At 43.7% G+C, this 13421-nt stretch overlaps 1 protein-coding gene across 4 annotated transcripts in view; it reads left to right on the top strand.

The window, feature by feature from the left end:
- The first annotated feature begins 218 nt into the window (after positions 1-218).
- mctp1a (multiple C2 domains, transmembrane 1a) overlaps positions 219-13421 on the top strand; it is a 134116-nt gene continuing 120913 nt past the window's right edge. For 3 of the 4 annotated variants that reach the window (XM_053420881.1, XM_053420880.1, XM_053420883.1), the window contains exon 1: positions 2888-3795. In XM_053420881.1, the coding sequence (XP_053276856.1) occupies positions 3265-3795 (531 nt within the window). In that variant the 5' untranslated portion in view covers positions 2888-3264. Of the gene's footprint in view, positions 290-2887; positions 3796-13421 lie in introns of those variants that run through there. The other variant, XM_053420886.1, reaches the window with a different exon arrangement.

Here is a 13421-nt window from a genome sequence, read left to right as displayed (position 1 = left end):
TTTCTTCAAGCTCCAAGAGTCTTCTCACTATGGAAGACTAGTGTAATATGTTCTCCTTTCTATGAACAGTATATTAAGCAGTTTTCTTTTTCATACTCACAGGCCTGTGTGGTTTCCTTCAGTTGGCTCTTTCTTCACTTCATGTGTTTGTGTTGTCACATCCCTTGGTAACTGTGGTCTCCTGGAGTTGGGGCGGGCCGGCTTCTGCCAGTGCGTATTCATCTGAGTAGTAACGCGAGAGGGATGCATGTGGTGTCACTCTGTAAACTGCTGACCTGCGAGTGTGAACGTGAGTTTTACTTTACACTATAGGAAATGTGATGAGCAGATCAGTTTGCGTAAACTGCAATTTCCAAGGCGATAGACCTGAAAATGCACCGAGATGCTCAACATTTTGCTCTCTATTGATGAGTCCCTTCTTAATCTTTGCCTCACCAGTTTCTCTTTTCTCTGATATGCTCAGGTATGGGAAATTATTGGGTTTGGCCTTCCATTTGACCAGAATTAGCCTTATCTCGATAAAATCTTGATATTTCACAAATGGTTTAAATATTTGATTTGTTCATGGTCTGATGCTCGTCTCCACGAAGTAAAAGAGTCCAGCGGTTCCCGAATGGTCTTGCTTGTCAGATAATATTAAACTAGAAAAGCTTTAAATGTGGTTCATGACTCGAGATTAGAGACGCAGATCACTGGCATTTCTGATGACATTTCTGCTCTTTCCAGCTGTGTAAGGATTATCCAAGCTTTTTTCATGTAAAGGTAAAAAACCACTGCTTTGAATCTTGGACTAAGCTGGAAACATTTCAAGGTAAAGCAAATTCAAAGCTTTGACTAATCATGCAGCTGATTCAGTAAAGCAGTTCAGATGTAAATCATGTCATTGCAACTGCTGTTTGTCCAGAAAGAGGAACAGACCTTGTAATAACAGGTGGAACCAGAACTGCCTGGTACAAGTTCAGTTCCTCTTACTGGCTGAGGGAGATTTTAACTGACCATGGAAAAGAGGGGAACGTTGGCCAAGTCATGAAAGCCATTGTGTTCTTCTGTTGTTTCACTGCATGTCATTAAATATTTGATTGTGTAGCACTATAGTTATGAAGTGAACATTCATTTTTTTTATCATGAAGGCAATGAATCAACCTCCTGTGTGAAAAAGGCCTTGTCACGTTCTTAATTTGACCAAGACCTAGCCTACATTATAGCTATTGAATCAAGTTGCTCCACTGAACTGCACGTGACTCCAGTCGGTGAAAGATGTTTCTGAGCATCTATGCGTGGCTGTATGTAGGTGAGTAGGTGTGTGTGTGTGTGTGTGTGTGTGTGTCTGTGTGCATGTGTATGTGTGCTCAGCCACAAACACTATGGATAAGTCTTTTATCAACAGCACCAGCATTATTAAGAGGAAAGGGCAGTCTCATCAGTTATCCTCGCCCGCCCAATAGAAGAGGCCACTGGCAGCTGAAAGGAAGTGTCTGGCTGGCGTCTCCTTCACTGAGGGAGTGGTTCGGTTCAGGGCAGTTCACTGTGCTGCTGCCAGCGCACCTCCTGATTGCAGTTAAAATTATTTATTTAATGGGATTGATGAGATAACTAGTGATTTACTACATACAAGAGAGTTTGTCAGTGGCGTTTATTCAGTTGTTTGATTTTCAGATTACTCATAGATGTATGTATATCTACTCCACAGACGTCTGTATTTGAATACATATCTTGCGAACTGTTTAGCTTATCGGCTTCACACTTGGCATTTGTGTTCTTGGTGGTCCTGGAAAAAATTGTGTCGGGGGGTGTCAGACCTGTTGAAATAGCCGACATGTGATATATGTAGCAAATTCATTTTCATTTTTTGAAAAAACATAAACTCTCCATTGCAGATAAACCTGGTAGAATGGTCACAATGTTCTCTAACGTCACCCTGCACCATAGACTGTATATAAAAAGCTTTGGACACAATGTCCAGCATGCAAACAATAAAATAGTAATTTGTGAAAGTATATTGTAGAATTGTTACCACAGTATGAGCACACAGACAGGTGCTGCTCTCGTTTCAGGCCAAAAACCGTTAAACTACAGAAGTTATATGAAGCTGTTTTCTATAGAAGTCCGTTGCCATGAATGAATCATCAGAAGCCTCCATCATCACTCCTACAAGTGATACCAAGGTCATATCCGTGTCTCACCAGAAGGCCTTGGACCCTCCCTCCTCTCTAATAGTTGAATCATGTCCATGGAATTGTATAATCCCTTTTGTTAAGGCAATTGCATCCGCCTTGTTGGCAGAGAAAAGGTTGTTCTGTTACTTGTGTATGTGCTACAGGGAGTACGGAGAGAGGTGTTCATTATCATCTCAGTGTGTTTATTTATGTGACTCTGGGTTCAGCGTTAACCAGGGGGACAGTGCTGAAACTAGGTGCCAGAGGGGAGGACGTGGTGGGTTGTTACACTGCAGCAGCTAAGAAGAGAGGAGGCTGCCTGCTCTTGGCTGCTGCTTGGGGGTGATAACATTCACTGAAGCCTGACCCATTTGATGGAGAGAGCAGATCCAGGCACAGCTGCTGTGCAGAAGCAACCCAGGCAACACATGAGACGAGACCTTTTCAAAGCCTCCAAGGTTCCGGGGCCATGGTCAGCTCAGACACACACAGCTCTGTGCTTTGAAGGCGGGCATCTGGAGGCCGTGCACGAACACGACTTGTCGGTCTGCAAAGGTGAGCTGACAGTGAACCCATCATCGAAACATCAACATCTCCACGAGGCACTTTAGGGCTGTGTTATGTAATCACCATCATACAGACGATCCAGGGAAGTGATGGGGGTTGGCCAGAGGGAGGCGCACGGTGCGCCCTTCATTTGAATAGACCAATTAATGAGGAAGTTTACCCAAACCCTGGTTAGGCGCAGAGTGCACAGCAGGGACGCAAAGACCGACAGCAGCCGAGCGCAGCATTTCTTTTGTGGGTAATCTTGCGGAAGTCACCGCATGAGCTGCCAACTTCACCACTGAGACACAACCTCAGCAGATGAGGCTTCTGCTTTCCAGCAATCGTTGCTGCCGGGTGTGGGACATGACATGTGCAGCGTGGCCTGCAGAGGTATTCTACAAGGCGACTAACACCCCCTCCATCACCACACTGCGCGTCTGCCTCTTGGCGCTCTAAACCGATCATAGGTGGAAGTCCGGAGCCGCAGCAGCCCAACCGTGCCATCCATCCACCATACCTCCAGAGTGTGCTCAGGCTGGCCGGCTGCTGCACAGGCACCATGGAGCAGAAATCACCCAAGGATGAGGGCACCGGCAAGGGACAGGAGTCCTACCAGCGGAGGATTTGGAAGAATTTCCAGGGGAAAACCAAGCCCTGGCTGAGTCCAAAAGTGGGCTCGGAGCGTCGCGGCGCAGGGGGCGCGGAGGGCAGCAAGAAGGAATCGGGGCTGTGGATGTTCAAGAGGAAAAAGAAACAGTTCGACCGGGTGTTCTCGTCGTCGCAGCCCAACCTGTCCAGCTCTCCGCCGGCCTCCTTCGAAGGGGATACGCGGTCCGGTGGCGGCGACGCGGTCCCCGGCACCAGCGCGGACGGACGACCCCTGCTGCATCCCCTTGGCGCAGCCTCTGGAGCCACGGGGAGCAAGCCGGAGCTGACGACTCACGGGAGCCCCCAGCTCGCCGTGTCCCAGCTCATCACGCACCAGCAGAAGAGCTCCTCTCTGGGCTCGGCGTGCTTCGAGACACTGGTGGTGGAGCCGACCGTGGAGCTGGGAGAGGAAAAGCAGCTGCGTAAAGACGCGAGCGATTCCGTGAGTACAAGAGCAGACACATGTGGTTTAACACTCATCCGGTACCTGTCACTACCAAGGGATGACGGACATTAAAATGCGTAATGATGGACCGCAATGCCCTGGAGGTTAAATTAAGTTTCATGACGCTGCGAGGCGCTCATCGATTCACCGGTCCACTGCTTCCTTTAGGCATCTCCTGCAGCGTGTCGAGCTGTGTGGCCCAGATGACTACATCCAATTCAAATGTATAGGCCTGTGAGATCTTCACTATAATAACAAGCTGAGAGCATACACCACAAGCTACCTGATACGATATCATGTTACCTTCCATGCTGCATATACACTTAATCCCTTATATTGATTTGAAGAAAGGCCACACAAGTACTGATATTTCAAACACCCTCCCTCTGCACACCCTCAACCCTTTTACTGCCATAAGAGTGATTGGCCTCTTGCTTCACCTTCCATCTGTCACCGTGTCCTTGCCTGAAGACAGAGGCTGCAAAAAGGCCCGTGCACGCTGAAGGGTTTTTTACGATGTCTTTCCTTTTTATGCAAAGTGTTCCAGTAGGCGTATAAACAACAGGCATGCCATCAGCAGTGGAGGAGATGGATGTTGTGTATATCCCCACATCACTCAAGGTGCTGAGTCAGCGTCTCCCAGGAGAAACCCCATCAAATGGCCATGTCAGCTGGAGTAAACTAGATCTGATGAGAGTGAGACGTCTCTCCGGACTCATTCCCTGATATCACTTCTATTCATTAGACCTACTCATGTCATTTCTGTCTCGCTGCCAACTGTAAGAATGAAATACAGAAGATGCATGACTACCTGTGAAAGACCATAAGTGCCTTCTCATCAGTGCAGCAGCTATTGGAAAGCTTCTCTTCTCACCTCGCCGCTGGAGCGTTCCAGAACCTGCTCCTGAGCATCATCCAGATCGCTGTCTAAAAGTCATTTGGCGCACAAGACCACTAAGGTTGGTGCCAAAGATCTCCCATCCATTAAATCTCTCCGAAGTGCATTGCACTCAGCTGAAGAGGTAAAGGAAATAAATTAGGACTTCATTGAAATTGATCTTGCCCTCGCCACGTCAATTGCATAATACAAAGAGATCTCACTCTGCCAAATAAAGTTTTAGCATTCAGCGATATCCGTTGATTACCTCCTATATTGTTGCCATGTTTATCAAAGAGTCTGTTGTTCATTTGTTGGATCTTCCACATGGAAAGAACAGAGCAGTGGCAAACACTAGTTACAGTAGCAGCAGCATGATGTCAGATATACAGCATGATCTGAATCTGTCATGTAATGAGATTACAGAAAGATGAAATGAAGAAAAGAGGGGCACGAGATGATGTGTAATGAAAGGAGATAAATAGGAATAAGAGAGATCAGACCTGGTTGGAGAGATAATGAAAGGTGATAAGGTGACTGAGATGTGATTAAATCAGGAAAGAGGCAAGATGATGTGAAGTGTGATAAAGGAAGATTAAAGATGAGAAAAGATGAGCAAAGCAAAGAAAGAAGAGATGAGATTGGACGTATATTCTTTATTTTCTACCCGAGGGAAGAATCAAGTGTATTCTAGTCTGATTCAATTTGCACGGGCGCCTACCTGTTCCAATAAGGATTAGAACCCAACGTCAGGCATGTATGCACTCACCCAGAAACCCAGCATTAGGGGAGTGTATTAAACTTTTCTTTATTAAAGTAAAAGCATAAAGCTCCACGCCCCAATTTCATAAATTGAGTATGAATATATGGAATGAAACATTGCATAGTTTAATGGGGAATGAGGGATGGGAGGGATTATTGCCAAGTTTCTGAAGTGATTCCATTATTGACTCAGCAAAGAGAGTAAAAATGAGCACATTTAACTTTTGCTGCTGGCGATGCAGGACAGTTGCATCTTATTGTGTGTGTGTGTGTGTGTGTGTGTGTGTGTGTGTGTGTGTGTGTGTGTGTCAGCACCTGCTGAAATCGAACTCTATTACCGTCATCTTCCCTGTATTATCCCCTCAACAAATATTTCACTCGTGTAAATGACTTGTACATTTTGAATCAATATACAGAGTCGTTATAAGAGTTATTTTTCGATTCACTCATTATTCCCTTTAAGATGAGTTGGTGTGGTTATCTCTTTAATTGTGAATGTTAAATTGTACTGGGTTTATCTCTTCGTAGACTCTCCTTCCATTCAGGCTCAGAGGTTTTATTGGATCTAGAGAGGTTTCAACAACGCTTTCATACCTGTGTTTTTGTTCTGTAGCAAAGTAGGCCATTCTCTGGGGTAACCTGTGTCTTTCTCTGGAGTGGTTAGCTCTCTGACCCTCAGTGTCGGGCAGTGTTGTCCCTCTGTCGTTACCCGATTCACCTGCCGCCCAGCATTACTTTTATATACAGTGAGACCGAGGTGAGGCAGGTTTTTGATGTAGATACTTAACTCTGATCTGGTGAAAACAATAAGTTTTAAATACAGGCGAGGACGATACTTAAATCAGTGATAAACAACTTCTCAAAATAGTTTTTGAACGGCATCAAGACTGCCTTTGGTGTGGGTTTTAGACCAGCAGACCAAATAATGCTGTGTTTTATTTATATATTTTATTTATTTGCTTCATTCCTTGCTCAGTCTCCCATAATACAGATTTCTAACTTCATTCTCGGTCAGGCCTCATTAACTTAACATGCTAGTTTAGTGTAGTTTAGTTTGCTGAAGAAAATTTGCCATCAGTCATCAGTTGTAGTTATATAACTATTGAGAAAAGGAGGAGAGAAAAAGGCGCTCTCTCTCTATCTATATCTCTATCTATCTCTATATATTGAATATAGAGATCATTTCTATATTTTGTGAAAGATACAAATACTAAATTGAAATATCCAGAAAAGCTCCTGAATGTAATATTCCGGATGGAGCATCATAAGTTATCAGAGAGATGTGGGATGGTAAAGTGGAGGTGATTTTGTGGCTCACTGTGCGCTGGCAGCAGCTGCCTGCTCCAGCCAGTCTACTGTGCTCACACATGGTCTCTTCTGCCATGTTGGATGTTATAGGATGTTGGATATTAGTTTTCCACACGTATGAACATGTTCATCGCCAAACATAGTAAGAGGTGTGTCACACAGCGAGAAGGTCCCTGGGTCAGTGCACCTGCTCAGCCCCTGATACCAGTGCTGCCATCTCTGTATAATGATTCTGCAGAGATGATGCAGCAGAGAGTATTAGATGGTGAGAAGGTCTTGGGCATAATTTCCAACACGTGACTCTGTTGTTCATTAACTTGCACACTGCAACCACTCCTTTGCTTTCCTGTGGTTTCTTACTGGAAGTGTCACTGTCCATGGTAACTGGAAGGGAACATTTAATCCATCACTTCTCTATTTAAGTATCCCAGACTAGTGGGATACTTAAATAGAGAAGTGATGGATAAATATGGCCGTAGATCGGTGGGACTTTAAATAAAAAGCACTGTATTTTTTACATATTTTTATTCTAAATGAAATATTTAATTTAATCAACAACAAAAACAAATCACCGTACTCTACACTGAGTTCGCACTCATGTTGTCCTTCCTCCATCCTTTCGCTCAGCTCTGAAGTAGATCTTTAAATTATTTATCACACATGAACCAGGCAAGTAGGTTTTTGTGTCACAGAGACTAACAGCCTTATGCTAAATATACTCAAATGTAAAATGTGCTTGGCAGGTTTGTCTCTTCCTATAAATGTGTGGTAAAGTTTGGATGAACACGGACTGGACAAGTGCTTCGTCCTCTTTAAACCTCTGAGTTAGTGTGTTGCTTGTAAAGTTTTTAAATAGTGCAGTATCTGAAGAAATGTGGAGCTGATAACTTGTCAGGGTCAGAATTTATGATATGGAACCATTTCCTTATCCTCTTATCTTTCCGCTTGTCCGAGGATGTTCTGGGACTAAAATCTTGTAAAGTGAGACTTGTTCAGACAGCAGCGTCAGACGCGGTCCAATCGGTTGATCAGTTTACTGAAATGTTATCAGAACCATGAGCAATACTTTACCGATGTCAGTACATCCTGCATGCCAGATTTACCGGCGATTTGTTTTAGTTATTGTTCTTTTTTTGACCATGCAGTGACTGTGAGATGAGGAATTTCGGGTCATCTGGGACCAGCCCGGCCTCGTCCTGGAAGCGTCCTGATGACAGCTCAAATTAGGATTCATTACAGCCCCAGGTGGGCTGTAACAGACTCTGAGAGGAAAATGATTGATTCTGACCCCGTAGGTGTCTTGGCAAAAAGAACAAGGTGGAAAGAAATCACATGGTGAAATATGGCAGACACCATTTGGAGTTGTTGATAGATTTTTAGCTCTCACTATCTGTGAGAGTGTCTCATCCTGCCTGGTGTCTGCTTCCCACACATCTGACTCCACCACAGCCTCTCCCACGATGGACATGTGTGTGAACAACCTGCGATGGACAGTTTGATTTGTTTTACATGGCAAGTGCTATTAATGGCAGCAAATTAAGATTTTAATTTAATTTAGATGGAGCTGATGTGATGGCTCAGTCGTTTCCGGTGTTGACGAAAGGTGTTGAACTGTTGCTTCTGCTTCACATGAGTTTCCAAGGCCTGTCTGCATTTGAAGACATGTGAAACCTGTGTGCACCGAAAGCTTTTATTTCCCACGTGTGAATGTGACTGTTACCTTGTAACTATGCTATGAATTAGTCACCTGGCAGCATGTTGCTTTCGATTTGTTATACAGGAAGCACGTTCAGTTCGAGGCTGAGACCACCAAAATGCACCACAGAGCGCTGCAGGAAGTCGGTCCTGCCTGTGGCTATCCAACGATACAACTCCTCCCTCTGAGTCAACGGACTGGACTCATTCCAATGACAGCAATATCCGCAAATATCCAAGCTTGCACTAAATGGACAGAAAGCACATATTGTATATATTTCATAAATTTTTTAAATCTTTATATGCTTATATTTCTACTCTTGCATGGAGCTTTTGTAACAAACACAATTCCCCCCTGGGATCCTTAAAGGAATTCTGACTCTTATTCCCTGACTTCTCTTTTTCCAGGGAATACGAGTCAGAATTACTTTATTGATCCCGGGGGGGAATTGTTGTTCAGCTTTTCGTCTCAATTGTTTTTTTTTTGTTCCCACCGAAAACTTTGAGAACATTTAATTGAAAGCTGTTGTCCTGCAATATAAAAAATATATTTGGTCTATTTTTCATTTCTATTGAGAACGCCAGATTCAGGGCAACCCAGCGGTGCGGTTGTAAGAAGTTCTTTCTCTCTGTATCTGCGTGGGTTTACTCCAGCATCTCCAGATTCCTCCCAGAGTCATATACTGTAACTCATTTAAACTTGAGACTCAGAGTTGCCTGTGTAATCATGAGTATCTACGTTGGCTCTGCGATATGCTGGGGACTTGTCGTGGGTGTAACCCGCCCCCTGCCCAATGTCAGCTGGGATTGGTCCCATCTCCCTCCGCCACACTCTAAACGTGAGTGCAGATGATTGATGGTTTCCGAACTCAACTGGGACCCGAGTCATTATCTGCTACTGTCGGTAACGCTGATGCCTGTGTTGAACGAAAGTGAAAAATTAAAAGATTAATTGAGTTATATAAAGATATAATAAAAGAAAAAAGCTGCAAGCTATCAACTTTTATCGACTGGAATCAACAAATTCACTCGAGTGTGAAGTTGAGTCTTTTTGGCACCAAGTTCAACTGCCAGGTTAAATTGAAAAAAAACCAGAAACATTTTGTATTTTATTTTATAGTTAACCCCCCTCTGCCTTTCAACCATTCAGTATATGTTCCTGCACCAAGGGCACAATCTTTCTGAGAGAGTCAGTCCTTTGCCCTGAACCAAAACAAAGGTCTCATTTTCCTTCCTTCCATCACTCGTCACGGGTCCTTGAGGGATAACCTTACCTGCATTGTCTCTCCCTGATCTATGTGTCATGTCCTCTGCTCTGATCCCAGCCTCAGTCTCTCCGATATCAACACCCTTCCTTTACCAGAGCTTTGTGAGGACGAATTTGAAGTAATTCCTCCGCCGTCAGAAGCACAGGCTGTGTGCTGCGAGACAGGAGCTGTGCACTGTGACATTGTGTTACCCTCCGGCGTTGGTCTCTCCCGTCCACAGCCTCATATGCTCACACACAGCCAAGCCCATACACATGCGGCTAATGTAATCACAGGCCTGCCCACACAATAGTCCGAGGCCAGAGTGATATCGTAAACAAGGTTAACTGTCACAGTGTAGACTTCTAAATGACTCAGGACTGCCGGTGTGCCCTCCTGAATGGCAGCTTTGCTCAGACGGAGAAAAGCTGATTGATGTGGCGCTGGTATTACGCTCGGAATCGACTCCTTCCTCCGTCTCCTCCTTTTTAGAACAGCAAGATGCAATGATCAGGCAAAATGTATCGTATCAAAATACATTAACAGAGGCCAAAAGCAGAGGCAAGCAGTGTCAGAGTAACGACAGAGCAGGAGGAGATGGGTCGGCCTTTCAATCAATAGGTCGGGCCGAGGATGGCTTTCTAACGCTTGATGCTGCCGCGCCACACAGATTAATCATCAGTCGAGAATCGTGTGTGTGTGTGTCTGTGTGTATGCATAGGGAAAGTAGTCAAATCACATACGACATACAACAATAGGCTGCTGTTTGAAAGTTGTTGTTTATCCGGAAACAGATATTCTTTTGTTTTGTCTGACAGGTCGAGTAAATTCAATTTCTCGTTTGAGAGTGCAGACAAAGACGATGTGAAAATTTAACAAGCAGCCGACTGAGCTACGACGGCTTTTACAAGTGGTTCGGATGCACAAGATGAAAAGACGAACCCAGGCAGACGCAGACAGACGGTAATGAAATGTCACAGGTGGGCCGCGGCCATTCTCTCTCAGACAAAACAACACATGGTGAACAAAGTCTGTGGGGGGGGGGGGGGGGGGGGGCGCCTTCCCTACTCCGCATGCTAATCAAACGCAGATGATTTGCAACTCAATGTAGACCGCGCTTCCTCAGTGGCGAGGGAATATTGAATAATTGCAAATGAGCTTCCCTGCAGCATAGATGGAGATGTCCCAATAGTCGCCGAGTCGTAAGTGTTCCTGTGGCCCATTATGATCCATATGGGAGCTGGATGTACTGCATGTTAAGAGGACGTGTGTGTGCGTCTCTCATCGTGGTCCCAAGAGTTTTTCCCAGTGTGTACTGGTTGTTTAATATGAATGTGGTCCATTCTGCCAAAATACCCACTAGAGAATTTGAGATGAGCGGATTTCCATATTGTCACCCTGGTTCATCATTTGAGTGTATTTGATACACATTTATATAAATCTAAATATCCTGTCAGTCCTCTGTAGTCTGTTTTGTTTCTAGAAATTAACTTTTGGCAGATGATAAAAAACAAAAGAAAGAAATGATGACTAATGTGACCTTTGTCAGAACTGCTGTTATAGTTTATCAGTAAGCTACTTTTTCAATGTTGATGGCTTTAATTTACAATGTAACCAAATTGCTTTCACTAAAACGCCTTAGTTGTAAACATTTCAAATATAATTTCATAAACTTTCAATGTTTTTAAAGACGTGTAATCAATCTGAAGGTGTTGAACAGGGATGGAGCATCTTAATTGGGTTTACTGGGAAGTCGATGTAATCGCCTGAAAAGCCACTGTGTTGATCCATCGGACAGAGAGAGAAGCAGAGACATAGATGGAAGTTGATAATACTAATGTAGAGTTCGGGCAGTATTTGTAAGTGAGATTCAAACGCCCACCTCATGTTTTTTATTGGACGTCTTTTCAGTAACGTTTGGCCTGTTTTCAGTGAAGTTTTCAGTTCCAGGTACTCTGGGACTGATTTAGAGGCAAAGTTTCCACTGTAGTTAATTTAGCTGAATAAAAGCTGGTCAGTTGAAACTTGCATACAAATCCTAAGATCTGTTTGTTTGTTCTTTCTGGAAGAATTTACCTCCAAACCGGATATAAGTCTATAAAGTAGGTCTGTATAAATAGTGTTTTTTTAAATGTATGATTTCTTCAATTGCATTTTTCTTTCGGTTAAGTTTTTCTGATAATGCAAAGTGATAGTCTGTGGCTCAGAGGTTATATCAAGGAATGGGGTAATAAGAAGTATGTGGGTGTCTCATAACTGGCTACTTAATGGCGTCACTATTTTGAGTGTATGCAACTCATTGTCCACGTGTCCCCACTTCCTCCCATTTAGGTTAACCACCAATGCTGCAGCTTCACTTTTAGGGACTTTTATATACAGTCAATGGTGTGCAAGGGGTCTCTGGGTGTTTTGTTTAATGTACTCGATTGACCTATACTAGATTAATTAACTGGACTCTGGTCGAAGCCCTTCTGATTCCACTGTGTGCCTCGGTTTGCTCAAGGCGATTCTAAATGATGTTTAAACTCTACATTAGTTCAGCTAGAGGGGAACGCTTGTGTTTAGAGTATACATTACATTTAAAACAGAACACTTTATGTTAATTCAAGATTTACCTTTTTATGCAGGCTGATGCCTAGAGCAGTTTAGATCTAAAAAAGGTGGATTAAGGTCACGCTCGTGTGGTGCAGGTACCGAAATATTGCCCTAGAAAGTGAGGTAAAGACCAGAGGAAAAGAATGTGGAACAGGAGGATAACATCAATGTAGATTATGACCAGAGCTGGTGGACATTTTGCGTGTCAGATGTTATGACAATGACGTTGGTGACGAACACGGAGAGCCTTCGGATACGTACCGTGGTTTAGATCATTGATCCTGTCTGATGTAATGTGAGAGATCAATCTATACATTTTGTGCCTGGTTATGTTTGGAAAAAGAAGAGCAAACGCGTAAAGCTATATTATTGTTTGGGGTGTAAGGTGATATATTATATTTTTTGTATTCTTAGGTCTTTATGACATTTTTTATTCATAAACTATTCTGTATCTCCCCCTTACACATAAACTGGAGGTTCAGTAAAAGAGGGTTAGCTAAAGAGATGATCAACCCTTAATCTCTTTTCTGACAGTCATGGCTTATAGACTTGACCTTTACAGTTGGCCATGATCCCAGATCAACTCGGTTGCTGCTGCTGTAAATAAATAATACAAAGCCTTCCCTGAAACAGCAATTGCCCATCTTTGAATACCACAATTAATTTATATATTTTACATCTATTTTCAGGTGTTTTCCCTGAAATCTCAGATTCAGCAGTTCATAAATGTTATTTCTGATAGCGTCTTTGAAGCCGTCATTTTGTTGGTGGGGCTATGATTTTATTCAGGGCTCTGACTGAGAGCAGCATCATTTTGGCACATTACCATCACATTACAGAAACTATCAGACAGCAGCATCTCTGCATTACTCTCATTCTGGGATGCTGCCTCTCGAGCAGACTGAGGATCAGCTGATGTTAGCCTCCGCCTGTTAGTAACTAGCCGACAGCATGAAATCAGTGTCTCACCTGCTTCAGAGGGAAAACTCATGGGTTATGAACTTTGGTGACACTGCAGCTGAATTGGGCAAGTGCTTGGACTTGGTGCCACCTACTGGTGCAAAGCTGATGTTGACCTCTGCAAAAAAGACAGAGAAAATGGTCAGGATACGATTGCAGAGGTTTTAGTCTGATCCTAG

This window comes from Pleuronectes platessa, chromosome 4, assembly GCF_947347685.1.
Source record: "Pleuronectes platessa chromosome 4, fPlePla1.1, whole genome shotgun sequence".
In the NCBI taxonomy this organism is placed as follows: Eukaryota; Metazoa; Chordata; class Actinopteri; order Pleuronectiformes; family Pleuronectidae; genus Pleuronectes; species Pleuronectes platessa.
The sequence above is the reverse complement of the archived record's forward strand: the minus strand, read 5'-3'. Positions and strand labels throughout refer to the sequence as shown.